An 18426-nucleotide genomic window follows, 5' to 3' on the forward strand; every position below is an offset into this window, starting at 1 on the left:
ATCCATTTCAACACACTACAGGCAACAGAAACGATCAACAGAAACTAGATGTTATCACAAGAAAAATGGGAAGGTGCAGCCTCACTGATGTTCTGCTTTAATAGAACATGAAAGTGAAGTTTGCAGGGAATCTGTTGCACATCTGAGCAAAACCTTTGGAGATTGAGGGCATTGTGCACCAGCTCTCGCATAAATCCCCTGAATGCACACTGGGGGCGGGGGGCGCACACATTATTGATGTTTACTATTTAAAAAAAAAAAAAACAAATTTAAAAAAAAACGAGAAAAATGGGGGGGGGGGGGGGTTCAGCCCAGGATCAGGTGTTCCAAGCACTATTGTTTTGCATTAATTATGCACAATACTTAACAGGAATACACTTTTTTTTCTTTTTTTAAACGTGATTACAAATATCTTTATTCCGACTGATAATTATCACAAATAAACAAAACTACAGAATCTGTGAAACACACAGTGGACACAAATATGTCTCTACTTAACACAAAACAGAACGTAGTACATTTCCCATTAGGCCCACACTGTACATGTGTGTATGTGCTTATGTTTGCAAGTATGTGAGAATCGGAGGAGGAAAAAAAAAAAAAAAAAAAAAGAAAGAGTGGGAAAGCAAATGGTCTTATCTGGCATGCGCAGGTCCAGCCCTGCCATTCTAAGTGCACGTCAGAGGGTGAAAAGGAGTGCTTGCTACTTTGCTGGTTTTCTGCTTAAAAGCAGCTACCACCTCCACATGACCACAGTATACACATAAACAGGTGGCTTACTTAAGACAGACACTGTGGTGATTTCTTCTTTTGTGCCTTACTGACCCACTCTCTCTTCTGACTTCATATAATAACAAAAAAAGAAAAGATCCTTTTTATATGATCATGACAAAAGGACAAAGAGTACCAAAAGATCATTTTGACCTAGCTGATTGGTAAGCAAAAACTACAACACAGTGACAGCCTTTTTTTTGTACAGAAAATGAAAGATTTGCAAGGACAAACAAAACTAGAACACTTGTCAAAGGTTCCTAGTGGTTAGCCGCCAGTTTCCTTATGTTCAGGATCAACCTCTTGCTATACTCTTTATGATCAACAGGCTTTACATCCATCACTGTAGCTTTAATCCTCGATTCATCCTGTCAGAAAGAAAATGACATTCATATGAGAAATGGCATAAAAAAAAAAATCAAGTCCAACAGATAGATGTATGTACGTATACACATATATATATATATATCTCCATTTCTCTATATCATATATAGATATCCATCTATACAACAAAGACAGACAGATCAATATATATCTGTCTCTATCGATATAGATAGATATATCTCCAAATGGCTGTATAAATATATAGAGCCATTTGGACTTTGGCATTTATCCCATGGTAAATGTTTTCTAACGACTAAAAATCATTATGTAATATAATTAATTACCAATGAAAGACAGAGTCGAACATTTAAAGCCTTAGACATCTCCATAGCTGTCTAGACAGGGGAAGGCCGTTCTACCAGGGCTATTACTCTCTGCATTTAAACAGTGGTTACACTCCTTTTGTCTCCGCTGATCATCTGTTGCTTAAGTGGGTGAAAAGTAAACCATTTTTCTTTGGATATGAACCCAATTCTTTAAGAAAAAATAAATCCTTTTAGATCTTAATGCTTGGTTTTTTTTGTAAGTGAAATATGCAGACAAATATAAAGCGACCTCAAACTGCTCAAATTTAATCATATGAATGGAAATTCATGTTAGAATCAGGGCAGAAGACCTAGGGGAGCCCTGCACGGTGCACATTTTAGCACAGGAAGGCCAAATTTCACAAATGCTAAAAGCAAGAAGTTCAGATATAAATATGGGTGTTTTATTTAATTATCACGAAAAGTAAAGTTCATCAATTAAACACAAAGCAGTTGTACCAGTTCTGCCTAAACTGTAACAAAAATTGAAGGCTAATGAACACACTCCACGTATCCCACATAAAAAGGTGGACACAGCTTTCCACTCTTAAAACCAATGCAAAGTGTGTAAAACCTTCACTCTCTCCAAAAACCAGCAGGGGCGACTCATCTGGCTAGGAGAAAAGTCATGTACTGTGAAGAGATTACTATAGGAGAACAAGTGCACTGCTCACCTACAACCCCAGTAAACGCTTTCCTAGAAAGACTTCAGTCCTATTTATTACAACATTATGCTCTTTTTGTCCCCATAAGAGTCACGTAGTCTCACATAGTGCAAGACTGGGCAATTCATTTGCTTTACTCCAGGGCTACTTTGTGATTGGCAAGTTTTTACTATGTGCATGCAATGTCCCTCAGGTGACAGACTGAACTTCAACTACCAACAGTTGACATCATGGTAGATATGTCCTTTTATATACAGTCTGTTTATCCTGGGAGTGTTATACCAGTAGTTCCTTCCAGACTGGAAAATGGATGAGTGCAACTCATCCAGTTTGGAGTGGTGGAGTAAAAAGCCTGCTGTGCTGAGACCAATCAGTGCCAGAAACCACTTGGCTCCCCTCTAAACTCACACCCCTCACCTTGCACTAAAGCCCCAAAGTGTGTGATAAGAGAGGACCACATCCCATCAGACAGAACTCATGAGGGCAAAATAAGGGAGATATCCCTTCAAATCCAGCTATTTCTATTTAAAACTGGAATAGTAGTGATCAATGTGGGAGAAAAGCTACAATAAAAACTCTAGAGCTACTTGGTTCCAGGCAAGTAAAAGGTCAAGTACTGACTTGAAATATTTATGAGGTCAAATAAACAATTGATCAAAGTATTTAATCTACAGATTTACATTAAATTATGCATAAAATTTTTTGCATGATAAATATAATTAAGAAGTTTCACCAATTAATCATAGTATTACACAGCCCCCATACTGCGCTTAAAAGGACAATAATATCATTTATTTAAGACCTTATGCATAGAAATGTAGTTCAATGAGATTAATAATGGCAACCTCAGGTTTTGACTTTGACACCAGCAACATCCCACAACCCTGTCTTTGTTTTTTATTTTAGTATGAGTTTCATTCTAATTTGAGTTTGTTCGCATCGTTAATTCCAAACATATCTCCTTCACACTCTGTTTTAACTGTACAACCATTAAATAGTGTGATAATCAGAGAAGGCGCTCTACTTTGTTGTACATATACATTTAAAAAAAAATAATTTTTGTACCAGTTAAAAAAAATTAAAATAAAAGGAGAAAGATGTAATAAAAAAATAGCAATAAAATGGGAAAGGATTTCCTACAGTATGAGATGAAACTTTTCATTTTCTTTAACCAGCATTATAAAATACAAAGGATATGATGGCAACGATACTTAATAAGTCCTTAATTGCTGAAACAATCCAATAATTATCTAAATTGCCAGTGCTTGATTACCTTCTTAAGTTTAATTTGAATAATTGCACTGCATCGCATCTGTGTATTTGGCTAAAAATGTGATGGATTCTATTCTAACATGTGATATAGCTAGACTGACCTTTAAATGTGCTGATGGTGTGTTTCACTGTCTTACTGGCATTACAGAAGGTAATTTTATTACACTCCTTACGGGGGAACTTCATTCAGTTAAAACGAAGAGTGTAATTCCCTAAAATATTCTGATGATGCTCTTTAGAGGGGTCCGGTCAATATGCAAGTCACACTGTGTTACAGCGGACTGTTATCAACTGTTAAGAACCTGCTTTGTCCCACATCAAGCCTATAAATCAAAGTACACAACAATGTGTGAGAGCATGACACAATGGCTGGATTGTAGCGCTGAGAAGTAGAAAATAAACTCAAAGAGGGGTTGCAGGTGTCTCTGTTGAAGGAATATGGGGTTTGGAGACAGAAGCCAATACATGCTTGTAGCAGTGCCATTGGCAGTTAGGATGCTGAGCTGAATGTGACAGACACAGTGGCCCTTTTTTGTGTGTTGAAGGCGGATGCAGTCTCTGGCTTGGCTCCAGACTTCCTGCTCAGAGTCCCAGCCCAATCAATTCTTTTATGTGCTTCCCTCAAAACAAACCTCTATCTGTGTGGCCTACAGGAAATACTGACCGCAGCTAATCTGTGTGTGCATCCTTCACAAAGCCACTGAAAATGAGCAGCATCCCAGGACAAACACTGACGGCTTCTCTCTTTTTTTTTTTTTAAAGACGCAGTTCTGCCAGTCAAAATGGGAAAACTCTCCCATGTTAAAAAGAAGAACAACAAAAACAACCAGAACCTCTTATGTTCCCGCTGTGAAGTTTCAGTAGTTCAGGGACGCAGAGACACGGCCTCATTTTTCTCAAGATTTCTTTTTTTCTCTCTAAATGCATGTGGTCTGTCTGACACTGTGCTGCAGCGACAAAACCCTGGGCATTTTTTCACACTACCACAAAATTTTTACTTACATTATACGTTTCCAGCTTCACTCTGTTGCGGAAGACAAAAGTGTTGAAGTTGGCATGCTGGAAGACCTCATCGAAGGCAGCTTCATTCTGAATTTTAATTAAAAGTTCAGATATAATCCTTTAATCAAAAGCCAGTTTCATCAAACAGTCTTGAGTGCAAAGGAAAGTAAGTGTCTGACAAAACAAACAAACAAAAAGCTTTGATTTTTCTAAGTAATTATAAATAGAAGAAACAAAGCACCACAGGTTTCAGACATATTTGCATTTGTCTACAGAAACGTATGTGTGTGCATGTTTGGGGAGCATGAAGCTTAAAGTTTAGCTCTGCCCTGGTCATTCCCTGAGGAAAGTATTACATTCAGCAGAGAAAGCCTCACCGAGTCCTTGAGCTGCCCCAGGTAAGCTGCATTCTGGCCCAGGATAGCCTCTGCACTCTCCTGGAAGCAAGTCACCCACTGGTTGTCCCCATAATCTGCAATGTTGGCCTGACGGATAATAAAGGGGGGAAAAAAAAGTTAAATGCATAAACAACTATTGACCAGAGTAGCCTGGCTTATATCAAACAAACACCCTTTCACAAAATGTAACAGTTAGTGGATAGCCTATGTACTCCTGGCAAGTGTGACACAAACACAAAAGCGCGCGCGCACACAGGTTAAGCTAAAGCTTGAGCATAATAATAATAATAATAATAATAATAATAATAATTATAAGTCAACTGGTGAGTGGTACGAAACAAAACCAGCCTATTTCAGATGCATGCCTCTCACTGCTTGTTGCTCACCGAGTTTGTCTTTTATACTTAAAAATGCAGTTTGTTTGCATTCATGTCTGTGTTTTGTGTAAAATGGTAATGCCGACAGGAAAGCTGCTGCAATTAACCCAACGTAACTAACCACGCAAAATGGGAATACAACATGTGTCTTCATTACACTGCGTCACAGAAACTGCAGAATGGGATTTATACATCTCTAAATTTAATCACAAAGAGCAGATTGGGAATATGTTTAAACAGAGAGAGCCATAAAAGGGGTGGATTGGATTGAGCCCCAGGATATAATAGGCAATATAAAGGTAGGGATGGGCTTTTAAAAAAAAAAAAAAAAAAAAGCTACAACATTTTCGCTGGAAGCAATTTGATTGTTCTTTGAAGCTCGCTTTCAAATGACTGTGCACAGTTGTGGCAGACTTGTGACGTGCTAGTTTTAGTTAGTGGACTTCATATTAGACCTGATTTAATACATTTTTTTGCAGTCGAGCTACAGATAGACCTTCGTGACAGTTGCAGCAGTCTTTTGCATTGCACTGTTCTCCTCCTTGTACATGACATGTAATTTACAAAATCTTCACCAATCTGATGCCTGGTAGTTTATTAGATGTATTATTAGATTATTTATTAGACGTATTAGAAGAATCATTGACTCAGGATTCAACGAAAACGATCTTTCAATGTGTGCATGGGCATATATGTTTCTGCACGTGGATGCCATCGCTTAAAAAGAAAAAGAAAGAAAGAAAAGACTGCCAGAAGCTTTTCGGGGGACCCACGCTGAATCACTTACAGAGAGGATGAGGCGGTACTTGAAGTTGGGGAATTCCTTGTCACACTTCTCACACCGAAACATGCCATTCTGCTGGTCAACCACTTTTTTGTTGCAGTCTTGGCTCGGGCAGGCCTGATAAAGACAGTTTTCCTTGCGCAGAAACACAATCGTAGCTACGCAGGTGTAGTAGTCAGCCTAAACAAAAGACCCAAAAAAAAAAAAGTATAAACATTGTAACTGTGACATACTCATCACGTCTCACTCTCATGACCTTTGTGTTGTGGATGTTGACTAATGCAAACCAAAATAGAAACAGGATAAAATTAATATTAAGATGGCATTTTTGGGACTATGCAGTGATATATGCGAATAGTCAGAAATAAACTTATTATCATTTAAGGAGCAGATGCATAACCAACACTGCCAACCAGAATGCTAATGGCAACACAAATGCCAACTATTGAGGGAGCTGCTGCTTTTCCACGGATTCAAACTTGAGAAACATGCTGCATGTAAACAGCTTCCAGGAAGTTTTCTTTGTTGTCATGGAAAACATCAACCAAGTGACATTTGCCATAGTCGATGGAAACAAATCTCCTGACAGTTCTAGTTTCTAGTTGTCCTTTTATTCTCCGTCTTTGTTGCAGTCCAAAAGCTGACTGTTTTTGGAGAGTCTCCCACCTCATACTAACCTCAGAATAGCCTGTCATAACATAAGTCTGGCTTTTCTATGGTTTGATGAAGGATGAATAACTGTGCCTTGGCAAAGCAACTGACCTTCCATGTCTGATAATGTTCAAGTCAGATGTCAGAAAACCATGAAAATGTCTGTAATAACTTGGTTAACTTAAATACAAACAAGAGCAAAGTGCAATAAAAATATGATTTTTAAACTGCTCTTCTGTTCATACTGACCATGGCTATTACATGACATACAATCACCTCAATTAACTTCCAGCTCAAGGACAATTGTTACTTAATGTCACTTGCCCTTAGGAATGAGGTAAACGACAGGGAGAAAATACGGGGGAAACAAATCTTGTTTCAACACACAGCAAATGTCTAAGCTTTCTTTTTTTAAACCCTTGACTATTTTGATTGAGCAAAAATATAACCCTGACACCAACCTCTACTAGTTTTCCAAGAGCTCCAATTAATCAAGTAAATACCTCTTTAATTAACGTGTGACAGACCAGTAGGAACAGGGCAGAAGAACTTGTTTTTTTGGCCCTGTCACTGGCTTTTACAAATGGGATGTCAAGCCAACAAGTGGAGGGTGACCACTTGCTGTCAGAAAGGGCAGAGGGGCAATGTGGAAACTTGAGGTTGTGGCACACAAAGACTTTGTGACGGCAACAATTAATTGCAACAAAGTTCTCTGGGTGCGGCCTTGAAAGCCTGACCCCATGCCCTTATGTATAGGATGCCTCAGAGGGTTAAAGACCGGACAAACCTCATTTGTCAAAACAGAGCCTCATCATGTGCCCAAAAGAAATTCACCTGAAATTGGCTGAATATTTGTGTTAAAAATGTTAGAAAGATTAAATCCATCAACAAGTTGCGTTGATGGACGAAGAAGAAGGAACAGATACTTTCAGCTGCACCCTTAATCACGAGGGGTCACCACAGTAAGTAGCTCCTCATGTTTTGGCAGATCCTCAATGCCCTTCCAGACAGGACACAAAAGGGATCTCGTCTCCTACTGGGATCGAACCGGAGCTCTTCTGCTTGTGAGGCAAATGTGTAAACCACTGCTAACCAATAGCGTTATTTGTAATTTGAAATCATTCATCTCAGCACAGTAGATGTTTGACGGGGGTCACTAATTGACTTATGCTCACTATTTAAAACACAATTACTCCTTAAACAAAGTATATTTTATTTAACAGTCTCACTCCTGTACTTTGTCTGAAGCATTTCCTTGCTTTCCTAAGCTTCCACGTAGCCAGAATATCAATCCTTACAGTCTCAAACTTGTTCTCATTGATCCCCTCATAACTGCTTGCATCTATTAATTGTCCCAGTTTTATGGGGCGTTTTCATCATACTGTGATGATTACTAATGTGTTAAATTATGTTAAACTACACAAATTAAGATCTCAGCACAGGTCACATTATCCATTTTGGAGAATTTATACACCTCACTGAGCTCCATTTCCCTCAACAGCACTGATGAAAAAACGAGGAAATTGAACATATATTACTTTACCTATTTGAGGGCAAGGAATTACATTACAAATGGGCAAAGAATAAAGCCAATGTAGAATCTAATCAGCACTAGAATTAAATGTGACTTTCACCAAGAACATACAACAGGGCTATGGAGGAGACACCCACAAGGCAATGTATTATATTGCATTAGGATTAGGAACTTTTGTAGGATTCGGTTTTAAGCGCACATACAGTGGGGCAAAAAAGTATTTAGTCAGCCACCGATTGTGCAAGTTCCCCCACTTAAAATGATGACAGAGGTCAGTAATTTGCACCAGAGGTACACTTCAACTGTGAGAGACAGAATGTGAAAAAAAAAAATCCATGAATCCACATGGTAGGATTTGTAAAGAATTTATTCGTAAATCAGGGTGGAAAATAAGTATTTGGTCAATAACAAAAATACAACTCAATACTTTGTAACATAACCTTTGTTGGCAATAACAGAGGTCAAACGTTTACTATAGGTCTTTACCAGGTTTGCACACACAGTAGCTGGTATTTTGGCCCATTCCTCCATGCAGATCTTCTCGAGAGCAGTGATGTTTTGGGGCTGTCGCCGAGCAACACGGACTTTCAACTCCCGCCACAGATTTTCTATGGGGTTGAGGTCTGGAGACTGGCTAGGCCACTCCAGGACTTTCAAATGCTTCTTACAGAGCCACTCCTTTGTTGCACGGGCGGTGTGTTTTGGATCATTGTCATGTTGGAAGACCCAGCCTCGTTTCATCTTCAAAGTTCTCACTGATGGAAGGAGGTTTTGGCTCAAAATCTCACGATACATGGCCCCATTCATTCTGTCCTTAACACGGATCAGTCGTCCTGTCCCCTTGGCAGAAAAACAGCCCCATAGCATGATGTTTCCACCCCCATGCTTCACAGTAGGTATGGTGTTCTTGGGATGCAACTCAGTATTCTTCTTCCTCCAAACACGACGAGTTGAGTTTATACCAAAAAGTTCTACTTTGGTTTCATCTGACCACATGACATTCTCCCAATCCTCTGCTGTATCATCCATGTGCTCTCTGGCAAACTGCAGACGGGCCTGGACATGCACTGGCTTCAGCAGCGGAACACGTCTGGCACTGCGGGATTTGATTCCCTGCCGTTGTAGTGTGTTACTGATGGTGACCTTTGTTACTTTGGTCCCAGCTCTCTGCAGGTCATTCACCAGGTCCCCCCGTGTGGTTCTGGGATCTTTGCTCACCGTTCTCATGATCATTTTGACCCCACGGGATGAGATCTTGCGTGGAGCCCCAGATCGAGGGAGATTATCAGTGGTCTTGTATGTCTTCCATTTTGTGATGATTGCTCCCACAGTTGATTTTTTCACACCAAGCTGCTTGCCTATTGTAGATTCACTCTTCCCAGTCTGGTGCAGGTCTACAATACTTTTCCTGGTGTCCTTCGAAAGCTCTTTGGTCTTGGCCATGGCGGAGTTTGGAGTCTGACTGTTTGAGGCTGTGGACAGGTGTCTTTTATACAGATGATGAGTTCAAACAGGTGCCATTCATACAGGTAACGAGTGGGGGACAGAAAAGCTTCTTACAGAAGACGTTACAGGTCTGTGAGAGCCAGAGATTTTCCTTGTTTGAGGTGACCAAATACTTATTTTCCACCCTAATTTACGAATAAATTCTTTACAAATCCCACCATGTGAATTCATGGATTTTTTTTTCACATTCTGTCTCTCACAGTTGAAGTGTACCTCTGGTGCAAATTACTGACCTCTGTCATGATTTTAAGTGGGGGAACTTGCACAATCGGTGGCTGACTAAATACTTTTTTGCCCCACTGTACGTGTTGGTGCAGTGCTTTTATACAACGCCGATTCCAAAGCCTTTTTGCTTCAGGTTTGCAAAGCAGAGCTAGAAGTAAAAGCTACAATACAGAAGCCTATACAGAAATGCAGCATGCACCTTGGATTTTTAATAACAAATGCATTTTGACTGCGAGCATTTCATATTTATTGTTTGGGATTCAACAGCGGCCTTTCAGTGTGTCCTTGAATATCTTCAAAGAGGCAACCTTGAATAACAATATTGGGGTTACCATATCTTTAATGTTCAAGCGTGTCAACACAAAGCCGTGCGTGTGTGTACCTTGTCTCCGTGTCCCAGATGCTCAGTCTTAACGTCAGATAGAGACTTCCAGTTGGTGTTTCCTCCCCCGCTGCCACCTTTCACCTCTGTCAGAGACTGTCCATCCATAGCGTGCCCCTCCTTGTCATACCTGTGTAGAATACAGCAAATACCAGTTGCTGCTGATTTGACCCGAATAAATGGTTTTATTACTGATTAAGCTCTCGATTATTCTTTAGTTAATTGTTTGGACTACAAATTTGCAAAAGTGATTAAAATGTGTATTGCTCATTTTGTCAGACTAATAGTTCAAAGCCAACGCATTTTAAATTCACTCACAAAGGACCAAGACAAACAAAGCATTCACATTTGACAAACAAATATTTCCAGTTTAAATAAAAATGGCTTATTTGATTATGTAAATAGCTGTCATTTAATTTTCTGTCACTGATTTTATGATAAAAGCTGTGTTAAGTATATCTTTTTATTACATTCACTAGATTCCTGAATTATATGACAGTAAAAGTAAAAGAAAAACTATAATTGATAATATCAGAGCTCATATTTTATTCTATGCAATTCTCTCTAATGGACAGTTTGATCACTCCACTAATACATCAAAGGCGTTTACCCCTAAGCTGGAAAGCATTTTTACAGTTTGAAATGGGAGCGGCGCATTTTTTACAGATTCTAAAAACGTCAGTGCCGTGACAAGGGGTTGAGCATCTTTTCAGCACTGGGCATTTGCCGTTTTTTCTGATTTCCAATAGCCAAAATATTTTCAGCTTTCACAGTGGAGGACTGGCAGGACACATTCAATACCAACCAACCATCACATCACACTTGTAAAGGTGCTGAATAACAGTCAAAAAGTTAATACTGCTAGTGCAGAGTCTCCAAGGGACTCTCAGGCATTCCCAACCAGGCTTTTTCATAAGAGCACTTTCAGCTGTGGGGGAAGGGGGGAAAAAAAAAAAAAAAAAAAAAAAAAAAAGATAACCTTTGGTCTACACACCAAATAAGGAATCATAGGGGTCTTTACAACAGTCTTCAGCCTGAAAAGTGACATAATTTGTAGTGCTTTATAAGATTTTTGTGTAGCTCCCTCTGGAGGCATGAAAAGCTTTATACATATGCAGTTATGGAAAAACATGTTGATGTGTACAATCTGTGGTCTTCCCTTAAGTAAATGCACCATGGTAAGTTGATAAAATTATATGTAACATATTTCGACTCGTCACAACACTGCTGTGCAGAAGCCCACTTATAGACTGCAACATTCATTTTAACACATCCCAACCCAGGCAGGAGGCACAATACGCTGCTGTTCACATGACTATCAACAGACTGCAGGCTGTCTATTTAACAGTTGAGTTTAAAAAATAAAAAATAAAAAAATAAATAAAAAATTGTTGTGCAGAGAATCCGTTTGTGTTTGTCAAAGCAGGGACGGCTCATCTGAGGGGAAGGCAGGCTGAGAGGCTTGTGAAATGAATCAACAGCAGAGGGACTGATGAGCTGGCCAGGGTCAGGGCTGTTACGGTGATATCAGAAACCCATTTTCATCTAGTGTTCCCGGTAATTCAGGGAAGACAATGGGAGGGGGAAAAAAAAAAAAAGGGGGGGGGGGGGGGGGGGGGGTAAGGCAAGGTAGACTGAGAAGACGGATGAGGGTAAAATGCACTAGTGGGGGGGGGGGGGGGATAGCAGTTTAAAACGGTCACCAAGATCAATACAGCTTCGTAATCTGTTGGCCACAAGGCAGAGCAGCGTACAATGGCAAGGCCGGGTTGTAAATACAGGGAGAACTTGCTGTGCTCCTGACAAGCATGGCTAATAGAAAATATCCCCATTAACATTTTACACTGCGGCCCAAGCGAAACACAGGTTGTCGATTTCCAGCTCCTCCTAACAAATGTAAACAATTCCTTAAAGTGGCACCAATTTCCTCACCAGTGTACCAAATTCTGTCTGCATCCAATCAGGAGCTTCCCCTGACCAATCAAATGACAAAACAGATGGCATTCCTTGGCATGGATTAATGTCTCTAAAGAAATTATCGCCAGAGAAGGCAAATGCACAATATTTAAGAAAAGAAAAAAACTGCAGAATAGCAAGACTTCACATGGCTTCTCTGGTAACCTGATAGACAAATACCCAGAAGAAAATAGTGACTGAGTTCATTTTAAAAAAGAAAATCTGCTGCAGGAAACAGAAATGGCTCACAAAAAGTAGTGGTTGTGATAAAGAAGACAAAAAGAGGGCAAATTCGGTCTGGCAGAAAATGTGCAACAGACAAGTGAGAGTGGAAAGATCCAGGCCTGGAGCAGAGTGGTTTCAGTAAGACAAGAACACCATGATATCTGGCTGGAGGTTGGCAGACGCATGAATGTGCATAACACAGACATGTCAAGTGTCACTGTACAGGAATGGGGACATGTCAGATAAAGGGACATGAAGTAATGGTGGAAGACTAAGCTCCAGCCTAGGGCTGCCACGATTACGTCGACTATCAAAATTGTTGACGACTAATTTAATAGTTGACGCGTCGTTTGAAGCTTTGTAAGATCCCAAAAGACACAGGAATAAATAGTAGAATTTAAGAGTGTAATAACGGACTGAAACAGAAGATGGCAGCACTGCATGTACAAGGATGCCAGCTGCCGTTAAACCCCAAAGAAGAAGAAGCAGTGTCCGGTATCGTAGCTGTGTCCAAATTCGGGAACCGCATCCTCCTGTGCCCACATTTGTAGGCCGATTACTTTACAGCGACACGACAAAGACTGTCCAAATTCGAAGACTCCGACAAATGCGCCCTTCATTTCCCCAGATTTGAAGGATGGGTCCGGGTGTATACTTCGTGGCCCAACCTATCCCAGAATTCATAGCGCAGCCCAGCTCAGTTTCCAACAATGGCGGCAACTAGTTAGTTTTAATATTACTCTTATTATTCTTTCTGGGTCACAAAATAAACATTTAACTTATTTTCAGGAGAGAATGTAGCTGTGTAAACCTCAAATATCTGCTCAGTTTATCAAGACACCACATATTTTCAAAAGCACTCCAACGTTTTCGAAGACGTCTGTTATCCAACAGCTCGATAGCTAGCCGGGGTTCAAGGCTCACTAGAGCCGGTGAGAACACCGGACTCCCGGCAAATCGTTTTAAAACCCACCACGGTCTTTCGCTACTCAGGTTAAACATGATATATAAGTCACTTAGATAACTTAAAAATGTTATTGTTTGGCTTTTTTCAGTATTTTATTTGTTCCTGAGTAAATCGGTTTGGCTTTTTACACAGCTGAATAAACGTCAAGCAGACAACTGATTATCAGAAGTATGAGATGCTCGAGAATATACTCCAGTGTCCTGTTATATTTTAGATAGCAAGGAGCAGACGGCTGAGTTTATTAAACTCACAGATCACAATCTGCAAATTTCATTAAAATTTAATAAACTATCATCTTGTCTTTATTTTTAGTTAGCACATACCTTAAACACTTAAAGCTGTAACCTAATGATAGTTATATAAGAACAGATGCTGCTGGTGCAATAAGCTGTACATTGTACGTCCAAGCAACATATTTTACTTTTTTTTTTCTAAATCAAATCAATACAGCACAGTTAAAGATTATGGTAACATAACAGTCAATTCAATGATAGATCATGTTCTCCACACAACTGTGCTCAAATTTGTTTGCATCTTAGCTGGCCTAATTACATATGCGCTATGCACAAATCCAAATGCTGTAGTCACAATATGCAAGACAGAAAATGTCAGTTTGGACTGTGACTAAATGAGCTGATGACGAATGTCTGAGGTTGACAGCTTAAAAAAAAAATGAGTATAAACCTGACAAAAATGTCAGAACAGGGACTACACCACCTGACATTTTAGGAAAAGACAGGAAGGCGATCTAAATGTGCTGTTGCCACCTAATGGACAACCAAAACTTCACATTTAGATACAAAAAAATGCTAATGTGAAGTCTGATTCTGGAGATTCCTGCAAAGGGCGTAGGCCTTCACTCTGATGTCTCAGAACAAGGTACAAACATCTAAGACTAACAGAAGGCCAAGAATATTAGTGCTGGATTGTTACCAAAATAAATGAATTCTCCAGCAAGGTCATGAAATGTTTTAACAGGGATTTTTTTTGGTCTTTTTAATCACCAATAGAGTTTAGAAGAAACAGCTGCAATTCAGCTTTAATTCAAAGGGTTAACCAAAATATATGAAACCCTCTGTTACCATAAGAAATTAATATAATCATAAATAAACTACTCAATTTCAGTACTTTGTCAAGAGTCATTTGCAGGCAATGCAAATGACTCTGTAGTCATTTGCACTCTGTTGCCTGTAGTCAATAACATGTCAACATCAAAGGATGGGTTTGCTTTGTGATGCTTCGCCAGGGTTTTCACTGTAGTGGTCTTCATGTGTTTTTGCTGTGTATTGGTCTTTCTGCCCAATGCTGCTTGACTGGTCTGAGATTATAGACCAGTATATAAAGGATGGATGTAGCCACAGTGCCATCACCCACTGGTTTGGACTCTGCTTTAAAGGAGCTTATCCGACTCACAATTCATCACAATTCTAAGGTTATTTCCCATAAAATGGCCCAATCTGGGTGAAGACCAATTACTTAAGTAAGATTAAATTCTGACCAATACTTTGGAGATGCTGGGATTCTTGGGAATTATAGACAGCTGGAAACCTCGTCATCGCAAAAGTGCCGCTTTAGACTAAATAAGCTTACAGTGAACACTTTTTTTTGTCATAATGCATTTTTATTTTATTTAGATTTATATAACTTATTGAAGCACTTAACTTTTCGCCTGTTACTAACAAACTATTCCCCAAAATCTTGTCATATAAACTGTTCACAGAGATACGTAAACAGCATGTTCTTGTTAGTTTTAAGTAAGCTAATATAATAGTAGCATTTTATTGAAAAAAAAAAGTTGTCTGTGGTAGACTGTAAATGTGCATTTTAATGCCTTAAACTTGGGCATTTTAACATGGGACTATGGGGATTCAGCTTCAAGTGGCCACTAGAGGGTAGAGCTGGGCGATAGAACGATAACGATATGTATCGCGATATAACTTTTACTCGATAGAGAAATTAAGCTATCGCGATAGACCTCGCCGCTCTTGTCCTCTTTAAAAAAAAAAAAAAAAAAAAAAAAAAAAAAAAAAGGTCAGCCAATCCAAATTAAGTAGCGTAGAGCCGAACCAATCACAGCCGCAGCGTCACGTCGCGTGACTTGTTACGTACAGCACAAGTGCCAAGCGCACGTGTGTTTGTTTGGGAAGCAGCCAGCGGGTAATGGAGCCAGCGGGTAATGGAGGAAATGAGTGTGCCGACTAGAAAAATCAACCGAGCGTGACCGAAGAGAAAACAGATGATGGTTCCAATGCCGGAGAGATTGTCGAACGGAAGAGCCATAGAAGTTCCGTAGTGTGAAGGTATTTCGGCTATTTCAAGTCTGACAAAAAACAGAGTAGCGTGCACTGTAAATTGTGCCGAAAGCAAGTCGGGAAATACAATAAACTGGTGCATGCGTCACACTGTGCGCCACGTTATTGTTTCGGTGAAATGAATTTCTACAATACTGTTAATTGTACTCTCTGCAGTGTTTAAATGCTTACATATACACACAGTTACTGTCCGTCCACACATACGACTCGGTTCTGCTTCTATGCCCCAGCTTTGTTTACTTTTTCCCACCGAGGCTTCTAGACTTCTGATTGGCCAACCTTTCTGCACGGTTAGGAATCTAGCGCCACCTGCTGCTTTGGCATGTTCATAGCAGCGTTTTCCTTCATTTCTGCCTTTATGTGTGGACGGGATTATTTTTTAAAACGAAAACGGAAAATCTCCGTTTTCAAAAATACCCGTGTACGTGTGGACGTAGCCTCAGTCTCTGACTGGAAGCGCCAATTCGTCATTCGGCTTTTGTCAGACTAAAGTAACTGTTAAAACTGTTTGAAAAGCTAAGCTATACAACAAGGAGAGATTGAGAATTTCCTTTTAGTTCTCAGTTTATTTGATATTGACAAAAGTTAGTCAATTTTGTCTCTTCTTCTGTAAAACAAACTAAGATTTATTTTTAGAATTAATATTTTGTTTCTATGTGGAATTGACAATTTAGTAGTTTGTTTCGTTTGTTCTATTTTGAAACTTAAACGCTTTAGTGGCTGCCTTTTGTGTAGTTTGCAATATTTGCCTTTATTTATCTGAAAAAGTCTCATGTTCCTTAAGTACATCTACCCTGTTGAATTTATTATGGGAAATAAATATTTAAATAAAAACAAGCTGCTGATTATTTCACATTTTACTTGTGAGCAACGGCACATTTAAATCTTACAAATATAGTTATTTGGCTTATCTCGTGATAGATATCGTTATCGCCTGAAATGAAAAAAACATATCGTGATATGAAAAAAAATCTCATATCGCCCAGCTCTACTAGAGGGGCTGTGATTTTTGGCACTGCATGTTGGCTTCATTTTTCAGTCCTGGAGATTTCTGCTTTGTTGCGACTTCAAAAGCTCTTAGGTTATGTTAACATTACTTTTTGAGTTAATGCCCATCTGTAATGAGCAGACAGTGGATCTTTATATACTTCATACTTCTAAGGCATTTGGTCTTCTGTTACATCACTGAGAAACACTAGTGACCCTAGTCCCACAGGAAACCAAACATTCCCATGCATCTCACTGCTCTACCATGTTTTACAGAAGATGCTGTGCACATTAGATCGTGAGCACTTCCAGGTCCTCTTCATAGTCTTGTACCATCATTCTGGTTTAAGACAATTCTAGTTTATTTAAAGCAGTCTTACCTGACCTTACTGTTACCAAATTGATGACTGGTTTCGATCTTGTGAAATGTTTTTATTTGTATGAGGTCTTCTATTTATAAGTAGCCTACTGTTATGAAGATAAATTAAGTGTTCTGTGTTCACCACTGTTGTCCTCACTGTAGACATTGAGGGGCCAAAATAAACATATTTGCTGGTAAGCCTGGCAAAGTCTACTTGACTGTCAATTTGGTAGCTGTCTTGCCAGATCTCTCCCGAGTTTGACTTTTTTGGGCTCACTGTAACACAGCTTTGAACACATGGAATAAAATCTAGTCCTTTTACATGTTTAATGAAGGAACACACCAAACTTGCCTATAAATGGCCTTTGTAACAGTTGTCCAATTACTTTTGGTCACCTGAAAACCCTAAGGTTTCTCATTAAAGAACTTTAATTGCTTAACTTGTCATCTAATTGGGATGTGAATGCCCTTAAATTCAAGCTTAAAGTCATCTGTACTTCAAGCTCAGATCCTTTATGTAACTAGCTTGAATGTATTTTGGTAAACATGGAAAATAAAAACTGTCAATATTCAAATACATATGCCCTAAACTGTATTTTTGCCTCTCCCAGATTAATTAGTGTGCCAAAGGAATGCTACTCAGCTTTCTATATAAGACCACTGGCAAGCACTGAGCAGCACTGCTAATATGCTGCATGAGTTTGAGACAACAGCTCACCAAGGATAGACTATTCATTTGAGAAGGTCCCAAAGGTCTGCGCCAAAACACAATCAAATTAAGATGCCTCTGCAGGAGTAAAACAATGATGTTTCAGCAGCCTTGGCACATTTAAAAGATTTTTTTTTTTTGGCTGATGGAGAGAACACTTTGGATTCTCTTCTGTGCGAGATTAGAAAAAACAATTATCAAAAGATTAATTTAGAGTTTAATTGTTTTTCCTTCCCTTATCTCTGTTTGTGAATTTCATGTCTCAGCTTACAGAAAGAGAGAGAAACACAGTCTGTAACCATGGCCCAAGTTTATCAACAGCACAAAATCCATGTTACACGTTTCACAGCAATCAGTGGTACAAGAGAGAGAAATTTCTTCTCGTGTTACCTAGATATAATTTTGGATATAGCCTTTACAAATATATCATATAACTATAACAAGCAATTATTTTCATCTTCACAGCTTTAGACAGTTAAGGCTACATTTTCAGATAAGCTATGTAATGGTACTGTCTACCAATGCTTGTCAATGCTTTTCATTTGACAAATGAGTCAGGATTGGCATTTTCCATTCGTGAGAAGGGAAGAGAGAATGTAGTAAGTGTATAAAGTCTGCTGCAAGGGTCTGGAAATGCGATTAAGGACTTCATG

At 39.2% G+C, this 18426-nt stretch overlaps 1 protein-coding gene across 2 annotated transcripts in view; it reads right to left on the reverse strand.

Moving 5' to 3' along the window:
* Positions 1–363: 363 nt before the first annotated feature.
* The window catches only part of rpa1 (replication protein A1), a 32756-nt gene continuing 14693 nt past the window's right edge, over positions 364–18426 (reverse strand). For both annotated transcript variants that reach the window (XM_004558167.6, XM_004558166.6), the window contains exons 13-17: positions 10257–10386; positions 5962–6138; positions 4777–4884; positions 4400–4486; positions 364–1139 (exon numbers count right to left, since the gene is read on the reverse strand). In XM_004558167.6, the coding sequence (XP_004558224.1) occupies positions 1032–1139; positions 4400–4486; positions 4777–4884; positions 5962–6138; positions 10257–10386 (610 nt within the window). In that variant the 3' untranslated portion in view covers positions 364–1031. The remainder of the gene's footprint in view (positions 1140–4399; positions 4487–4776; positions 4885–5961; positions 6139–10256; positions 10387–18426) is intronic.

Source organism: Maylandia zebra, linkage group LG14 (genome assembly GCF_041146795.1).
Source record: "Maylandia zebra isolate NMK-2024a linkage group LG14, Mzebra_GT3a, whole genome shotgun sequence".
Lineage (NCBI taxonomy): Eukaryota > Metazoa > Chordata > Actinopteri > Cichliformes > Cichlidae > Maylandia > Maylandia zebra.